General features: G+C 33.4%; 1 protein-coding gene across 7 annotated transcripts in view; it reads left to right on the forward strand.

The window, feature by feature from the left end:
• tinc (transmembrane protein tincar) overlaps nt 1-19,873 on the forward strand; it is a 116,119-nt gene that overhangs the window by 76,032 nt on the left and 20,214 nt on the right. For all 7 annotated transcript variants that reach the window (XM_089084676.1, XM_089084720.1, XM_089084711.1 and 4 more), the window contains 4 exons: nt 1,177-1,264; nt 4,496-4,775; nt 5,882-6,100; nt 6,508-6,639. In XM_089084676.1, the coding sequence (XP_088940802.1) occupies nt 4,502-4,775; nt 5,882-6,100; nt 6,508-6,639 (625 nt within the window). In that variant the 5' untranslated portion in view covers nt 1,177-1,264; nt 4,496-4,501. The remainder of the gene's footprint in view (nt 1-1,176; nt 1,265-4,495; nt 4,776-5,881; nt 6,101-6,507; nt 6,640-19,873) is intronic.

The raw sequence follows: 19,873 nt of genomic DNA on the forward strand, positions 1-19,873 counted from the left end.
ACTGAAGTTACCAGAGCACACAATGACCAAACGCCATCCTAGAAAAGCTCAGGTGGTGTCAGACCACGTAATACGAAACCGTAATCAGCCTAATGGCTCTATGTTATCTTTCTCTCTTTGTGAAATCGACCGTATAATCATCGGAAAGAAAGAAAAGACATAGACAGAGAGAGAAAGATAGAACTGTTTCAATTTTTACTCATAATAATAAAACCAAAGCACTCGTCGAGCGCCAGGTAATTTGAGGTACCAAGTATAACAATTATACTTAATAATGAAAAATAATTCCCTCGTTATATATATTCTTCTTTTTTAAAACAATTGAAAATAGTCTTGAAGGAATTATTTATAAATCTTAGAGATTAATTCTATTTTAAAGAAAGTCGAGAACGGCTTGCACATTTGTCACCTTTATGTCTTTTATATAATAGAAGAGAATAGAAAGCATTAATCCTTTCCAATGTTGTAGCGGTAATGTACCATAGGATTAAAAAGATTTTACGTGGTCAATTACTCTTTGTACAAGACGGGAACTGATATGTTAAAATCCGCGCTTTCCAAGCGAAGTTTAAGACGCATTACGGTGATGCATATTGTGATGTGCACAAAGCAACTCATTTCGGACACAATAAAAGGGAATGCAAAGCACGAGTTATGTAAACCGTGCGTAGCCATAAATGCAGGGATACAGAACGTAATTAACACAGTCAGTCCGAGCGGCTACAAGTTCATTATCCGGCTTGTGTAAGCACAAAATTTTATTGATCAGCAAAAGATTCATGTAAATCACTTGCTTCTCCTCGAGCATTCTTGCTCCAGAATAAACAAAACGAGCCGGCAAACAGAACCTAGTCCCATGCAAACAACATCACGAAGCAATTTGATTAATGAAGCCGTTACTCGTCTGTGTATTTATAATATAAATGTAACGCGGAAATTAATATATGCTTACGTATAAATTTATAGATATCATAATTTGAAACACTAGAATTGAACAAAGAATTGTAATTGATTTCGCTGAATTATTCTTTTTGAGCTTCAAAATGTATTAACTCTCAAAAATTTTAATGCAATATATTCTCTCTCCGTGTTTTATGTTTTTTTATATTATTAATTTACTTTAATTTATTAATTTAATTTTGCTAAATATCGTTCTGTTATTGTTGTCTGTTTCAGGCGCTGCCACCGCCAAAGATGCTACATCTTCGAGTCGGTTATAGCGAAGAAGCGTACTCGAGACTTTAGAAGACTCGACAGAAATCTGGTAAGTTCTGGTAACTTAAATATTGATTTCATGCTTGAAAGGAATCTAAATTACTTGCTCTATCGACCGATCGACTAAATCTTCTGATAAAAAAGTTTTAAGTGAAGTTTCCTCTGCGAAGTTGAATTGTAAATCGACACGCAGTAATTGGAGCCTGTGAGACTCATGTATAGAGAATATACAAGTATAAAAGACAAATAAAGTTTATAAATAAAAAAAATGTAATAATAATCTTAAATTATATAATATTGTAACAAGTCGTACCCAAATAGTATAAAATAAAATTTTTACGAATTTTAAGAAACGCATTACAGAAAATTATTACAGAAAAATATTAGATTTGTTATTACAAAGAAATAAAAAAAAATTGTGTTTTGTTTTTTTTTATGATATAATGATATATGATATAATTTATTCTTTTATATTTTTGCAAAATTAATTTCATGTTATTTTAATAAATAGTTTATCAATATTTGTTAGGACATGTGGTAGTAATTCACATCAAGTGTACAGGAAATATAGCAAATCCGCTATCCTTTTCCGGATTTCACATATCATGTGCAATTAAATCACAAGAACAGCTTAAAATAATCGCTGATTTTTCTCGTCTACCTGACAAGCTTCTATGCTTGAATGAAAGTTTCAGCCAAGTGCGCGAGGATTTTACGCTTTCACGATGATTCAGTAGACTTAATGAAAGATTTTCAAAATCTGTTAGCGACTTTTAAGCATAATCCTTCAAGCGTAAAAGCTAATTTTAAGCGGCTTCTATCACTTCGATAATACCACAGAAGTTGCAGAGCTAATATTTTACTGAATATTTAAAGTAGTAAACGTTTGTAAAGTTTCCTAAATATTCTCATTAATTTCTCATTAATTTGATAATACATATTTTATATGTAATTAATTATATTTTATATGTATTAATTTTATATGTAATTAATAATGAATTTTTCTGATAACTTGTTGCAATAATTATTTTTTGTATTTTTTAACAAAATTATATGTGAAACATATATTTGAAAATATAGGATATGCTTAGAAAAAAAAAATAAAATTGTATATCAAGGAAAACTTTTTGATATTTTTATTTAATTATTAGATATTAGAAATATAAAAAAATTACTTCTTTCTTAATCTTATTTTTATCAAAATTTCTTTTAATAAACTATAAAATGTGCAATAATATGCGATAAAAACTAATTAAAGTTCTTTCGTAGAGTGATCTTCATTTAATTGCACGATACTATTTTATAAGAAAATCTTATCGAAATTTCATTTCATTGAAACGCATTCTTGTGAATTCTTGTCTATAAGAGATCTCTATAAAACTCAGCTTTTCAAACGTTTCCTTTGATGTTAGCACGTAATGTGGATTCGTCTGGATGTTAATTAATATTTCCACTTTCCGCATAAAAGCGTCTCGACGGGCAGGTGAAAAGCACACAAATTCCTATGCTACGTTGCGTGGATTCTCATACAGATAGCAAATTTCAGAATCATCACGCTACAATTATTCACAAACTCTTTTTAAAAATATTGATGTTATATACATTATGTGTACATTGTGTATTAATTAATCAAGTTATTTTAAGCAAAACGCGCTCTAAACTGATTTCATATTATTTGTACGTCCGCCATGTATTCGTATCTCTATTTTATTTAATAACCATGATAGTTAGGAATCGCGCAGATATCGAATATGCTTGCGAAGGAAAAAGGAAACAGAAGGAAGGATCTGCGCATTGTGGAGCGAGGATTTCGTGGCTGGGTTGTACGCGGAGGGACTATAAATTTTCAGATCGTGAAACAGGAAGGCGAATACACGCCTCAGGTCTCTGATACGGTCACGCACGTGCTTCTTCGCACGCACCGTCTCCCGTCGTTCCCTCCTTGAAATTTTATCGCGGAACGAATCCAACGAAAACGATCATAAAACTTTGCACTTTACAACCCCCCGGCTCGGAGAAGTCAAGCGCGAGGGGCTGAAAATCCAACTCGTAACCGAACAAGTACAGGCGTGCCCAATATTCTCCTCCACTGAGTCCTAAACTGGAAACTGCGCTCGTTTATATTTTAATTGCTCTGACTTCACGGCCAGACGAGACAAATGGCACTTTATTTCACAAATGCAGCGCGGCCCACTTAATTAAAACCAATAAGTTAATAGTAAATAGTAAAAATATAAGGTGATGAAACATGACTTTAATTGTTCAATTAAAGATTCATTGCAAATTGTAACTTTTAATTTAATTTTTTCCTACGGAAATAAAAATCAACAAAACAGTTTATTTATGTAAATTTATCTGAACTATTCTGGTAAAATGTTACATCCGCAAAAACAACGTTTTTTTTGTCCCGAAAATTTTTACAGAAGATAACGTTCTATGTATAGTATTGAAAAATTCATATAGAGAATATACGGAATACGGAAAGAATTATTTCAAATTCAGTTTCGTACATCAAGTCTCTTTTAATATTTAAAAACGAGAGACACAAAGCTTTGCGTCCTATTCTAATATTTTAACATAACTGTGTCCGCGGGTTTCCTCGCTTCCGCATAACGTAACTGTGAAATACCGCGAAAAGAGGAAGAAGCGCGAATGAGGCGAATCGTGCGCTCTTTTTAGCAAAGGCAGCAGGAAAAGATACAACGGGAGAAAAGAGCCTCCCAGGAGGCTCAATGGCGCACGAGAGATAAACCGTCGGAACGCATTGAAACTCCGCGTAGTCGAGCAAAATGGAAATGACTCGAACCATTCGTGAGATAAAGCGTTACTATTCGGATAATTATTGAATGAAAATTGAGACACGATTGAAATAGGTGTCGAGAATCTGATTGAATTGATAATTCATGAAAACACTAGTCAAAGTCAATCGCAATAAAATAGATAAGTAAAGGTATCTATTTTTCGCCTTAAAAAGAAATAATATTTAAAGTGTTTATTTTTAGAATTATATAATCATGGTTTTGTAAAATGTAAAAAAAATTTTAATCTTTTTATATAGGCTCTCAAGAGTTAATTTGACGCGAATAAATATAAAATAAAAATTTATTTAATAAATATAAATCTTCTTAGTGTGCATTTCTAATTTGAAATTCTTTACTAAGATATTTGATATAAATTAAAAATTTGCAATAAGCTAACGTTATATTTTTGTACACAATTTAAAATAATCCGCAAAGTAGAATTCTAAATTATATTAAATGCACACTCAATTATGTTTCAGGACAAAATGTCGATGACTGGAAGCTTAATGGGATACGAAAACAATAACGATGTGAACCAGGCCAAGTGTAAGAAGCCGTTGAAGCCGCTGCCAGTTGTATCGAGCATAAGCTCGAGCGGTGTTACCACGAGCACGAGCAAATCGAAGAGGGCACGAAAATCTACGAGGAAAGATTCGTGTATTCGCGGTCATGTGAACAGTCTTTGGTCCGTCTGGTACGGCATTCTGGCTGTCGCTTTTCAGGCGTACATAGCAATGAGATACGCCAGGCGATTCGCTGGTAAGATATTGTTTCCTCGTTTTATTCACCAAAAATACATTTTTCTCTAAGATTGATTACGTTATCAGATTATCCAAAAATCCTCTTTTATTGGATCAATGATTTTATTTCCGAATAAATTATTTATTTACCATCGCGCACAATTAAATCGAATTTAACAAATAGTATAAAATTTTCTATAAAAAGTACTTTCGATCCTTTTTAATATAGATTGCACAAAATTGCATAACAGCAATTTATTGTTTTTACATCTAATGGATTACTTGATTTATAAGTTAAAAAAATGATGTAAAGAATAATATAACGATTATGAAATAACAAATAACTGACTTTGGAGGATTTCTCTTTTTCCCGTTTGTTTAAACTTTAATTAATAAAACTTCTGGATGAGTTCTTGAATGGTTCGTTGGTTTTCCTTATTTTCCGGCTATTTCCGGCGGCGGTTTTGCGTAAATTTCTTTTCTTGGCAGCTGGTACGAGGTTTCCGTTACTGAAGGTCATTACGTAAAAGATACACGATTGAGAAATTACCAGCGAAATTTTTCGTGCTTTCTATCCAAACTGCTCTTTCCAAACTAAGAAGAGACCTTAATTCCATTCCTCTCAGTGGGATTAAAAGAAAATCAGAGATAGAAACGCTAGTTAAGTAGATTGTAGATCCAAGAAATTGTAAACGAATTAATATCCTATTAAGAGGATGTTAACGTTAATTCCTGATAATTCTTTAATCGGTCATAAATTCGAGAATAACGAATGATTCTCCTTTTCTTCATTATCCTTTTCATTTAATCGTGATATCAAGGAACTTAATTCTCCTAAAGTAAGATTATCTTCTTGAAAAAGAACACAAACTTTGTTTTATCGTAATTAGATTTGAAACAGGAACTAATATAATTTTATATCTTCTCATAAATTCGATCTGCACAAAGTTGATACAATCTTTGTAATTAATAAAAGAAAACGTTAAAATTGTGAAAATGTTACGAATTGAGAAAGATTATTTTATCTGTTAGTATATTTAACATATTAAAATATATATTTTTTAATATATTATTACAGCGTATAATTTTTTAATATATTTTCACAACTTTATATCATTTCTTTAGCTTACTTGTCATTACCATGGCCAGCGGATGCGCCACCTCCTAAAATCGAATTGTACGCTTGCCTGGTGCTAGCCGGCACCGGAGTCGTCCTACTTCCGGTATTACTTGGTGCGGCATTCTTGAAGCTTGGCAATCTCGCGAACGATGGAATAAAACTAGGTCGGCATTTAAGCGCCTGTTCGCGCGACCCGCCATCTTCGCTTCTCACTAATAATAACAGTAAGTAGGTCATAAAATTTTAATTTTACACATATACACAAGTATATAAACGAAAACTTTATGGTACATTGTAAAATTCATAATAATAGATTATAAAGATATCAATATCTCTTTATATCTTTGTCTAAATTGAAAACATTTACAAACCTTTATTTGTTTGACAGTTTTAAGAATTTTTTTACATTTGCATTTTTTTTTACATTTATTGCGACGCTCAAAGTAATCTATCGTGTCGATTGATCGAAATTGACAATTAACAAATGATAAATTTCATTTAAATAAAGAGCAACGAAAATTAAATAGGACTAACATCTGTTTCACGTTTTTAAAAAATGATGGATTGATCCTAATTACAATGTATAACTTCGAAAAAGACGCTGAGCAGGACGATAACTACTGTTTTTTAGGTCTGGTGAATAATTTATGGAGACACGGTGGCCCTACAGCGGCCTTCGTGCATCTCTGCACGGCCATGTGCTTCCTCTTACCCTCTCTGCTCATGGAAGCGAGGCTAATACACGCTGGATTTCTGCCAAAAGGTAATATAAATGTCTCTGCATTGCTACCCGTTATGCTTCTTTAGAGCTTAAAGGACAGACGTATGATTTCCCCGAAAAAAAAAATATGAAATAAATAAGTAATACTGCATCCAATTTTTCCATCAAAAATCAATTAGAAAATTAGGGATAGAAATGCTAATTAAATAGAAACTAATAACGTAACAACTATTGTATAAAAAAAGAATCTACTTTCTTTATTAATTGGAAAGATTTTCGCTTTCGAATAATCATTGGTTGAAAAGTATTATGCTACCTTAGATTGAGAAAAATATTTATTAAACTTTCTTTATATACTATATTTTTAATTCCTTTGTTAAAGAAGCTTGATTTTTAAAGTAGAAACTTGTTTTAGAAATTTGATATTAAAGATTCGTTTTTCTTATGACCTGAGAATTAAATAAAAATTAAATAATTCTACCTTACATTTGGCTCATCTAGTAAGACAATCACTTTCTCTTTAACACATGCACTATTTTATTCAATAGTTTCGATGAAATATTCCTATCAATTTCTATTGAAATATATTTGTATGACACCAAGTCTCTAACATATTAATGAATAAGATATCTACATATATGAAATAAATAATTTTTAAAATTATTTTTACGTTTCTGGCGATGAGATAATCTAGTGATTTCATCGATATATCGCTTTTTATCAAACAAAATCACACTTTCATTTCACTTTAAAAGCGTGATTACCGTTTCCAGGCAATATTGAATGAATAAGAGTCAAGATCGACTGTATCAACGTACACTTTGATATCTCTGAATTTTCATGGGGACATCATGATATACAGATATACAGGGTGCACCAAATTGTGGAAACGATCGAATATCTCGAAAACAAAGAATTTTTGAGAAAAATGTTTTCAAAAGTTGTAGTTGTTTCAAAAGATGTATGTAATGAGCGTATCAGTTTTGACTTTGGGTGGTGTCGTCAGATTAAGGTCACAATCGCAATCGCATCGCAATCTTCAAGTCTTATAACTCGAAAAGTACTTAAAGAAAAATAACTTCATTAGAGTGTTTTAAAAATGCTCGAGGTAAGCTGCGAGAATATGTGATAAAAAATGGGAATTTTCATTTTAAAAAATCTATCTAATCTTGATCTGACCTTAACGACGCCTAATGTCAAAACTAGTACGGCAATTAAATAGATCCTTTGAAACCTTGCAACTTATGTCTGAAACAATTTTCTCAAAAATTTTGGCACATCCTGTATAATGCGAAAGAAAACAGTGAGATCAACGTGCGAAATCGAGCATCTTTCCGCGATCACTTTTCCGGAGCTTTCCCATTTCGCATACGCACCCTCGCTTGTGCAAACAATAAGATAAGAGGGTTCGACGAGAGAAGAGAGAACGTTCCTACCGTTTGTTAATGCAGTACGCACTTCAAAGTACATTCGCTCTACCGATCTGCAAACGTTTGATATTTAAACCAAATGAAATCTCTAAATAAGAGTAATAATTTGACTAATCCGATCGTTTTAACGAATCAATGAAATTAACAGATAAATACAATAAACTTTGCATCTGGTTTCTTCACCCTAAGTATTTTTGCTTTTATACGAATCTAAAAAATTATTATAATTATCTAATTGTAAGATTTTATATATTGTAATACTCGTATCATTTCTTTTATATTTTACAATTTTATTTTCATATCTTAAGTTTTTTCTTTTTCGATACTAGAAAACTGTTTCATTTTTGACCAGATAATCTTACACTCTTCCATGCTTGCAGGAAGGAACCATGCGAAGCGATAACAATTTATAGGGCCGTAAAACAAAGATAGGTGGCCATCTAAATGTTTTATTACTTTTAACTTTATTTCATCAAACCAAAAATCTAAATCTATTTCTTCTTTTCCTCTTGCAATCTATATCAAATTTATTACTTTTTTACTTTTCTTGCGCGTAATAAATAACTTAGAAACTGTTTGTTCACAATATGAACTAATACAATGCAACCCATCATTTCGCAAACTTTGAATTGTCCGACAGATGATGAGCCACAGCTAATTTGGCGGATGTACGTTAATCTCATAAATTTCGGCGGATGCCCGGCCGGCAGGTAATAATTTCCATAATTAAAGCGCCGCCGTAAAGTCACGTTCGTTCGAACAAATACAACGTTCGCGTCCGGCGCAGGTTGTTATTACCAAAACTGCTAAATACGCTCGCCGCGAACATGTTAAAACGAAGCAACCGGACGGATGTTTCGTCCAACGTGTTAACGCGCGCTCGCCCTCAAAAATTGCGCTGTCTCGCAATATGGTCAAAGTTTCTATATCCTGCCGGCAGGCAGGACGATAATACCAAGCCAGTTTCTCGGTTCCGGAAATATCATCAGCCGCCGAGCAGAAGGAAAGTTTCTACATGGTTTCGCCCATCTCCATGGCGAGCAATCGCGTCGACCTGAATAAATGCATTTCTACGTCGAAGGCTAAACTCGATAAGCCGCGATTTACGGCGAGGTTCCTTGACGCATAAAATGAGAAATTTAACAGGCGTCTATACGCGCGCTTCGTGATCTCGTTTTCTGACATATATGGTGACATCGCGATGTTCACCGAGAGAATAATAGACACTGATTGACATAAAAATTGATATAAAAAATAGCATAGCATACTTGATAACAATTGATTTATTTTTATACAATAGAGAACGTATAATAAGCGAGAAAGTATGATATACGAAGAAAATGTCTTTTTTTTTTCATGTTCTATTCATTTTTGGAATTTATAATATTTTAATATAGTTTGTTTAAATAAAGTCTTACACAGATATGTATATGCAGACGGCAATATTGTTGTCACATTGCCTTTTTAATCTCTCTATTGCGTGCGATCGCGCAATATATCACGTAGCGAAGAGAAAGCATTTTCAAGCAGATGCAACAGTGGCAGTTCCAGCTTCGCTGGCGATAACATACACAATAGTAAACTCGTCGATGTCACACGGGCAACGGTGTGCAATGAACATTATTCATCCCCCACATATCTAAACTACATTAGTCTGCAACTGTAAACCAAGCTTGCTTTCTCGGCAGGAAAATTATTCCAAGATGTTATAGAAAATATCTTCTAAATTTTGTTTGGACAATATCGCATCGTGAAAATGTAAAAATAAAATACACAGCGTTTTCTGTCGAGAAAATAAAGAAATATTTTATCATTGCATCTGGATATGTCTTTCTTAATTAAGTAAGAATGAATAAGTTATTTTATATAGAAATTATCATATTTTTTTAATAATTATTAGATTATCTGCGTAGAAATATTGAATATTTTAAAAATATTTTTCTAAATTTTTGTTTATTAAATTAACCACGTCATTCTTTTTTATTTTCACGATTATACCGTTTATATTTTTGCAACTAACATTAACGCGTCTCGTGCAGAAAACCGATGAATTATGTATTTGCAACGTGGAATTAAAACTTGGTGTTTATAAATATAGCGATCTCTCCACTGTTTTTCGCAGCGCGACATATCAGCGAAACGAGTTTTCCACCGGATTGTTAATTAAATGCCGGAAAATCAAGTTTAATCGGATTTCCACGTTCTCCAATCCCAAGCTTCGTACAGCCGATTTTGAAATATCGACGCAGACGGATGGTATTTCGGACTTTAGGCGCATTAATACAGGGAGTCAATATATACACACGCGCGCACGCGAAAGTTATCCGACATAATGCACCGCCGGCGCTTGCAAATAGGTATCATTCGCAGTGGGCATTAAGCTCACTCGTAATTACAGTAAAGTGACGTACGTAGTCTGCTCTAGAGGTCGACGGTAACGTCGCTCGTAAATGCTCGTCCACGTGCGTTCACTCTCGTAACAACGCGCTCGCACGCTCGGGAGGACTAGGAGGAAGGCTCGATTCAACTGAGAGATACTTTCGCCTTTCAGGTTTTTCTACCCGCTTTCGTCGCTTAATTACCGGCAATGTCCCATCCGGCGGAATTGTTCACAAAATTAAAATCTTTAACTCAGCGGAGACCGGTTGTACAAACTGGAGCTGTGTGCCTTCTGTTCTCGGCGTCTGCAGCGAACTCGAGCCAGGATTAATTATAGACTGAAATACAAACGATGTCAAGTGACAAGAAAATTTTTCAAGCTTTCATACTTTTCATTCTTTTTATGCTTACTCTGCAGCGTGCAAACCTATTGTCTCCTAGATAAATATATATTAAACTTCCATTATTAGAGAGTAATTTTTCATGTGCATTATAATTCTGCTTGTATATTATTATACATTATTATACATATAATATATTGAGTTTTTTATCTTGCTTTATTGTGAAATCTTTAAATTGCAGTTGATAATTTTATTTGATTTCTTGTAATCTCCAGCTTCATTATGTGATTATTATCAAATCCGAAATGAACGCTTATGTAGCTATATGTTATTCTAATCACCATTGTACGTGTATATAAGCAATTTATCACAATTCAATGCATACGGATTTTCCACGAAAATCAGAAAACAACGGATTTTCCACGAAAAGAGGAAATTGCGACAGCCTGAAGAATAGCGAGATAAATTGCAGTGCCCCGTTTAACCCGTTGCTCCTGTAATTAATCGTACGTATAACATCCAAAGAAATTCAAGAGTGAGAAATGCAGAAAGTTGGACACATAGATCACAAGTTTGTACTTTTCCTTGACATGCATTAATGGAACGCTACAAATAATAATTATGGAACGTAGAACTTTTTAAAACTCTAAAAATACAATTATCATTTATTATTTAGCTGGCAAACTGTCATATTTTAATGATCAAACGCGAAATTTTTCTCTTCCTGTAAATTTGATTAAAGATTATTTCTTCTATAATTATATTAAATAACTTTGCGTTTTTATACAACTCGTGAGGTTTTTTTCGTATGTATTTTTCATAAAACAGAAGCTTTAACTATAACATTCAAAACTTTCGGGCAATTGCTTTTTGACGTAGATGAGGACATATCGCTCGTAGCGAATGTTTGGATGATTTAGAAGAGCAACGCAAATATCATCGGCCGAATGCGCACTCGGACGCAAAAACAGGCTTTCGAAGGCTTTAGAAAGCGCGCAGAAAATACAGGAGTAGAGAAATGGAAGTTAGAGTAGAAAACTATGAGAACCTCTGGTCTGGTGCGATCAAAACTTCGGCCATCGTACGCAAGTTTGTGCTAGTTTAATGCTCGTATTACGCAAGGCCATGTTTATGTTTACGGGAGTTTAGCACGGGGTGAAGCTCAGAGTGTCTCGACGAACCCTGTTCACGCCGCGCGGCATGTAACATATTACGTACGGGTGGCTCCTAAGAAACTATCCGTCCCTTATCCGGTTTGTCTCTTCCTCTCGCCAACCCTGGAATTAAATTCGTCGGAGATGTGAATTTCGCGCAAGTACGCGCGCACGCTTATTTTGCTAAATACGAACTATGTAGTGCGCGACGCGAACTTGGTTATTCCTCGTCAAAGCAATCCGATTTATCGAGGTATACGACCCCAAAGTTGTCAACGCAAAGTTTATGCATATACGTGCCGCGAAACCATGGACTTCCAAAGCCATGCTAGCTCTAGCCATAGCTTTATCTAGGATAAATATATTTATGTACGAATATATACGACCAGACGAAACCACAGCGAAAGCACGAATGCGGTTGCTATAATGAAAATTGAACGAACGAAATTACAGATGTTTCTCGTAATTACAAATTATATTTCGGTCAGATATTTTAAAAGATGTATTATTATCACAAAAACAGATATTTGTTATTTTCGTAAATTAGTAATCATTAATATCGATTTGATGTGTAATATTAAATATTAACTACAATGAGCTGTGTTTTTTTATCAGCTTTTGAATTCTTAAAATATAGAAAAACTTTCTTTTTCTCTCTCTTTCTCCATCTCTTCTCCATCTAATTGGAAAACTTGTTTTTGTGCTACTGACAGATTATTTATGAGTTATAACGTGCGTTTTGTGAATTAATTAATCAGAACGAATAAAAATTTAAACGAAGTAATAAAACTAAGAATATATATTTTATACAGAATAGTCACGCACAGGCAATAATTTTAGACGGTTTATCTTTATTATTTTTATCATTATCTACAATCGTAAAATCACGTCAAATGTAGGCCATGAAAACACAATAATATGTTATAGTATTTTGTCATGTAAACGCGTGTTAGGTTCACATTTATTGAATAAATGCCACACTTTTGATTACTAACACATAGTTTGATGAAATGCGATTGTTATTTTTTCTGATTAAGACAATTACGATAATTAAATCTATCGCATGAAGTGCGATTTATCATTATCTCTAAGATCCACAAAATGCATTTAACGATGTACGAATTGCGAAAAAACTGTGAAGAAACTTTTAACAAGTTCTATCTAATCACATTACAAACCTTTCAACTGATTATTTTAAAATAAATACAAAATTTAATGAACATTAGTATGTGTATGTATATATACTTTCATCTAATCATTTTTTACATATATATATATATATATATATATATATATATATATATATATATAAGAAATTAATAGATGAAAGATAATGAATTAGATAAAAGAACTTTATGTAAACTATATTTCTTTTTAAATTACTTTATATTTTATACAACAAGTGGACATATCTAATAATTTTTCCAAAATTTCCAAGCTTGTGTTAATAAGATTAGTCATACATAATTTCATCATTACATAATTCACAAACAACATATATTCTAAGTTATACATATAAGGTACGATATTAAAATATTTGAATCTAAGTTTGTTTTTTACAAATTTAATTCCGCTATGTTTAAAGTTATGCACGCACTAAATAAATGTCCTTCACTTTCTGTAATTATGCAAATTTCAAATTTCGTTATAAATATTCTCGAATAGCCATTTCATGCAGAATAATAGGACTCCTCCGGGAAACGCTCGAAAAGAAAGCCTTTAAATAGCCTTTTTCATAAAAGCCTCCCAGCTAACGCTGTGAATAGTAAATGCGTGGTATTCGCTTCAATTTGCATTATATTTATGTGAAATAGAGTCACTGTCTAACAGATTTGATACGCTAGCTACTATTCTAAAGAACGTAAGATTATGCAGAAGTATAATCATGAACGCAATATTTTCTTCTTTATCCCATCACTAATCGCAAACGTATTGCTTTTATATTTATTATATTTATGAATAAAGAAATATGCTATCAGTGTACTTGAAATATTCAAGTATTGCTTAGGTACAGTTAAATATCATGTATTATTAATACTTTTTCTAATAATTTTTCTTATATATTTTTTTTTATTTTTCTTATAGTTTATAGTAACACACACATAAGATAATCATATTTTAAATTAATCGCAATAAAGTTAAATCAAACTACAAAATCAGGATATCGTTAAATAACAAAAAGCGAAATTGAAAAGACATTTTTGACTTTAATATGAGCTTGCAATTCTACTTTTTAAAAATTCATCTGTTTATTCAATGATCTATGATTTTCTATATTTTAAACGATAGCGAATAGAGACAAACGAATGTATTTACGAAATAATTTTTTCATATAAGCGTGGCGCAAAAAGAGGATGATATTTTCCATTTACGCTCAAGCAGCGCGAGCAGTGCGCGAATTAAAGTTGACTCTGATCTCGCAGTAGTACGAGTCAACAATTCGCATAGGCCATTCACGACGCGGAGTGAATTCGAGTGTTCGAGCACGGTACAAAATAGCCCTCGCTCATATTCGAAAAATAGAACAGTACTTGAATCTGCCGCACTTAATGCGCCACGCATACACGCTTTACGCGATCGCGATTCATAAGCGAGTTTGATGAAAACAACCCTTTTCCTTTGAACGTGCTCCCTACCCGCGTCGCGTGATGATGCGACACGAAGAGCCCACATAATGAAATTGCTAATAACGTGGCTTGCGCAGACTACCAGTCTGGCTGCCATAAACGCCGATAGATTTTATGTCTCGTTAAAAGCGCCTGTTAAATTCTTGGCTTTAAATCCAAGTTCGAGATATAAAAATGTCGAACCGGCCAGATAACAGAACGCGCTCGATAGATTTTATTGGTGTCGTAAATTGTACAAACTAAATTGAACATGATTAAAGGGTCATGTAGGTATAATTCTTCTATATTTCCTTTCATGTTCACATTTGTGCAAATATTCTAAGTTTTCCGATTGAAATAAATCGAAATATAAAATACAGATAAAATCGATTTTATTTCAAGAATTCAAAACGCGTATAGACTTAATTTATAAAGATCAATTTTCATACGTCTGTATATTTAAAGCGATTTGCATACCATTATTATAACCAATAACTTATTTATATTTATTTATAAATTGAAAATAAAATAAAATCAAATAAAATTTTACAACGTCAAATATTAAATATAAAATTTTACACATCTTTTTTTTAAATGCTTCTCTGAAGGAAAATCTTTTTTTTTTGTTTTATTAAAATATAGCAACCCCTTAATCATCGATAATTTAGAACTGCGTTGCTGCGGTAATGATAAGATACTTTGCTGTGAGACTTCAAAGTATCTGCTCGATCAAATTAAGGTTTAAAGGATCGTATCTCTTCGCACCATAATGGAATTAGCATCATCTTAATTTACGAAGATCACCTAAAGGTCTTTTCTCTTGTTCACAGGAATTTCTTGAAGGTATCTCTTCCGATGTTTATAATTCTTTTATTCCGAGACATCTCTCTCAAAAAATAAAAAATATCTAGGAAGGAAAAAACATACAACATCTTCTTGTAATAAAAAAACGTTGACATTCATTAGAATAAAGTTACACACAAAGTTGTTGAGAAGTCGGAATGAAAAGTAAACACTTTTCATCTGCATCTTGTAAAAGCGATACTTTCTTAGTGTTGCTTTCCTAAATTATTTCTCATTTTAACATCTTCGTTATGTCGCAAAGTCTTACATATAATATATACTTGTTATAAAAAATATATTGTTTAATTAATTTTATTTCTTTTTATTATTTTTAATTGTATATTTATTCAATTAAGCATTGAAAACTAGAATCACAAATAATCACAAATAATAAAACTTTCATTTAAATAAAAAAAAAAAAACAAATATGCAAATTTCTTAAACAAAAATAATCATAGAGAACATAAATTTTATATAAATGAATTATGCAATGTTTTTTTATCAAATTATTACATAACGCATGATAAAAATCGATAATTTCTACTTGACACTGTACTACCTATATATCTCAATTATGGTAAAAATCCTGAATAAAAATCAAATCGTTCATCCAATAGCGATACCTGCTTCGATTTTTCTGCCAAAGAGAGGAATGGCAGATAACCGACGGCTGTTGCTTTTGCATGGACATCCGTACCCCGGCGGTTCCGTCCGCTGAAGTGAAAACCCGTGTTATCATTATGCCCGATCCCTTTTCTGCACTCACGCCATAGGAAAACTTTCGACGCGCTTTTCCGCTCGAAATCTCACAATCGACGACCTCTGGCCAGCTCTTCGCGCCGTATCCAATTTTCTGTGCAGATATCGACTGACGCATTGATTGATTCCAGTGAAACTCGAGACAGGATTTCTCGAACACAGACCTTTGCGATGGACGGGGGTGGCGTCGAAGTTCGCTCATTATACCTGTTGCTAATGGGGATCACGCGCTAATGATTTGCCTGGTAGAAACTTTAAACGACCATGAAATATGAAATTCCTTTTCGTTTTCATGAGGTCGACTAAACGCGTTTAAGAGAAGATAGAGAAAGAGATAGTATAACTGCGTGTATCAAACGTATCGGAATAATTCGAAAACTTTCCTAGAGTGTCTATTCGTGCCCGAAGTGTTATAACTGTTAAGCAAGTATTTCGATCGTATCCGTAATTAGTTCGAATCGATTTGAGTACAAAAATGATAGTAAAAATAATGATGATTATACAAAATCAAATTCTGTGTTTATTAAATATACTTATTGGTTTTCGAATCAAAAGCTCTACTTTACATAATAATATTTCATTACATAGCAAACAATAATAAACTTGATAAATGTTTTTTAATAATTCGTGATTTTATGCAAAACAAAATGCATAATAAAGTCTCTGAAAACAGTATAAATAATATACTATGCTCTTCTAAGCTGGATCACAGGTATGCAAATCATGGTTGGCTACCGTTGCCTTAATGCATTTTTAATAGATTGCCAATTTAATTTTTGATAGCTAGCAGCACGATACACATCTTTATAGAGTAAAAATTACGCAATGAAAAATTAACGCACAATTTCAAATTTTATAGCATTAATCTATATCTTATATCATATTTTTGTTATTCATTTTAATCATTTATGTTAAATTTATGTTTAATAATTTAATTTTGATTATATATCTGGCGGTGACAATGATACACATTAGGAACGCTTAAAAATAATTTATTGCGCAATTTCAGAGCATTTAACTTTTAGATAATGAAATCTTATTATATTACTTAATGGTTGCAAACAAAATCAAAACCGAAATTTAGGCAAGGTCTGCGGATACGCTCTGGACTGTTGCAATCACACGGATGGCGTGTTTGAATATCAAAATAAAGAGGTGCGAGCGAAGTGACGGTCGTGGATATTTCTCGACCGTCATAAATATTTAAGCGCCTCAAACTCCCCCACCTCGTAAATGTATGGATGAAACATTGCGCGCCATGAAACTTTCGAAATCACTTGGGGAAGGGTAGCCCTCGTCTGTTGATTTTATATACAAAAAAGTTGTCAAACACAATATCTAGCAATATATTTTGTTATAATATTTATGTACAACGAGTGGAATAATACGAAAATCGATCGTATGAAAGCGAAACGAAATCATAATTCGGGAGAAGAGAAAAGATTATTTCACTCATAAATTTTGCGCTATAAAAGAATTTTACATTTCCATAAAACCTACTTATGTTTTACAAGGAAAGAACTTTTTATCTAAGAGAAAACGCAAGCACGTTAACGATGTCTCTAATACTAAAAATAAGATTGTTGACACAGACCGAAATACGTTTAAGTCACGCAATATGGAAATAAGAGTACGGACTTTCTTGAAGCAATTTTAAAATTAGAACCGAAAGTTCTGTTTTTTAAGTCTTGACATAAAATTATTCAAATCGTGCTTCAGGTTTACATATCGGGCTCTGGGACACGCATAAAATCTTGCCATAAATGCGTAATTTTAATTAAAATTTATTAATCTGCCTTTGTCACCAAGTTTCCTGAAGTCCCTACATTACGATCCTTTCTTTCGCTAATAAGCCGCCGAAGATAAATCTCTTGCTCCTTTTTTAATGATAACACCGACACTAAAGTAGCTTCCAATTTTAACTGCGTTATCGCCGCGAAAGTTTCACGCGGTGGGATGAAGAGGCAGACGGGGATGTAACAGGGTAACTTCGTCCTGGCTACGTCCTCGCTCGTGTATTGATCGGTCAGGTGTGTGCATACAGTTTGCTGCAGGATTTCCCGTTCGTAAAATCCCTCCTCCTTGAACATCCCCGTCTCGTTTAAACCTTTGAAAGCTCGCGGCGATTCCTGTCCCGTTTCTCTCGCCGAGAATTGATGCAATTTTACAACGCAACTTGCACCGGGGACGAGTTGCTTTTTCTCTCGGATACATTTCATGGGAGGGAGACGATCTTTTATTGCATAATAATAGCGGCGTAATTTTCAATTAGAAGTACATCTACAGTAAACGAATAACAAGGTGTTATGATATTTTACGTGAAGCCGGAAGAACGTAAAATCCCAACGAAGGATTTAACAAAGGAGCATTGTTTTAATGCGCATATATTTAGTTTAGCATTAATTCTCTCATGCAAATTTATTTATATTTATGGATGTCTTTTTCCTTCAGATGAAATATATTATCATAATAATCGTAACTAATAACTAAATAATTTGAAAAAAAGAACTAGTAATCATATTTCACCAAATATGAAGTACATTGATTTGAAACTAGTATATATCAGTCATATATCTTGTGGGCAGTAATAAATAGACATATGATTATTAATTAAAAAAATAAAATTTTTAAATAGGACTAAATTCTGTGCTGTTTAAATAAATTTAGCAACATATCCAATTTCCCGTTAATTAAACCATCAAGTAAATTAAAGGACAGCTCGTTAAATTATTCTGAGTCTACGAATCATAAATGGCAATAAGTTATACATTCTCTTTCAAAATATCAAAAAGATATGCAAGATGAGACATGCAAAAAATTTCAATAGGCAACCACAGCTGTCAAGAATCGTGAACGATTCTCTCTTCATTCCTGTGCACTCACAAGGCGGAAATGACGCGTGCGAGCGTAGAGAATGAAGGGACAGCCGTGTAGAAACGATGAACAAGGAAAAATAGCGATGTCCCATCATTCTCTGTCCCCACGAGTCCTCTTTCGCTTTTCTTCGCTTCCGTTCTCTCTATGAGCCGTTGATTCTGTTTGCTCTGCGCTGTCCCTTGCGGGGTTGATTGCAGCGCACCGTCTGACGGCTCTATTCCGCGCACGTTGACCATAACCGAATTAACGGATAATTAGTTTACATAAAATTACGCCGACCGAGTCCGCCCTTTTCCTCTCGCGTTCTCTTGCGCCCGTTCTCCAGCCCTTCGTCTTCCGGACCGACCGAGTCGGCCGATTACACCTACGGGGCACCTGTCTATCGCGGTCGACACGCCAACACGCTCGAAAGCCTATCGCCCAGCTTCCTACGCAATTTCATTATCGGTGATTTAGTTGAACGCATCCCGCACGGGGCGTTGCGCCGCGCGGCCGGAAGTGCCGGGATGTGCCGGTGGTTTATGAGCTGTGTGATGTTCGCTCACACGCGCAAGCGGCAAAATCGGAAATGTAATTGTCGGTGATCGCGACCGAACTTGCACGTCTCTACTCCTTGCGCGAATAATATATTGAATATTCGCAGGCATTTATCAAAAATATAAACTTCCGATTTCTATTTTAGAACTTTATATAATATAAAGAACCATTATTTATATAATTTTATATCATAAAATCGCTACAAAAATAATACCTTACAATATACGGGATTTTTATTTTAATTTTGACTAGGATGAAATAAATCTTTTATACTTTATCTCTTCTATTTATCTCTTCTTCGTACCGGTTAATATAATTTTTTTTTGTTGTAATTATGTTCTGTAGTCTAT

This window comes from Pogonomyrmex barbatus, unplaced genomic scaffold (genome assembly GCF_055798465.1).
Source record: "Pogonomyrmex barbatus isolate J1 unplaced genomic scaffold, ASM5579846v1 scaffold1, whole genome shotgun sequence".
NCBI lineage: Eukaryota > Metazoa > Arthropoda > Insecta > Hymenoptera > Formicidae > Pogonomyrmex > Pogonomyrmex barbatus.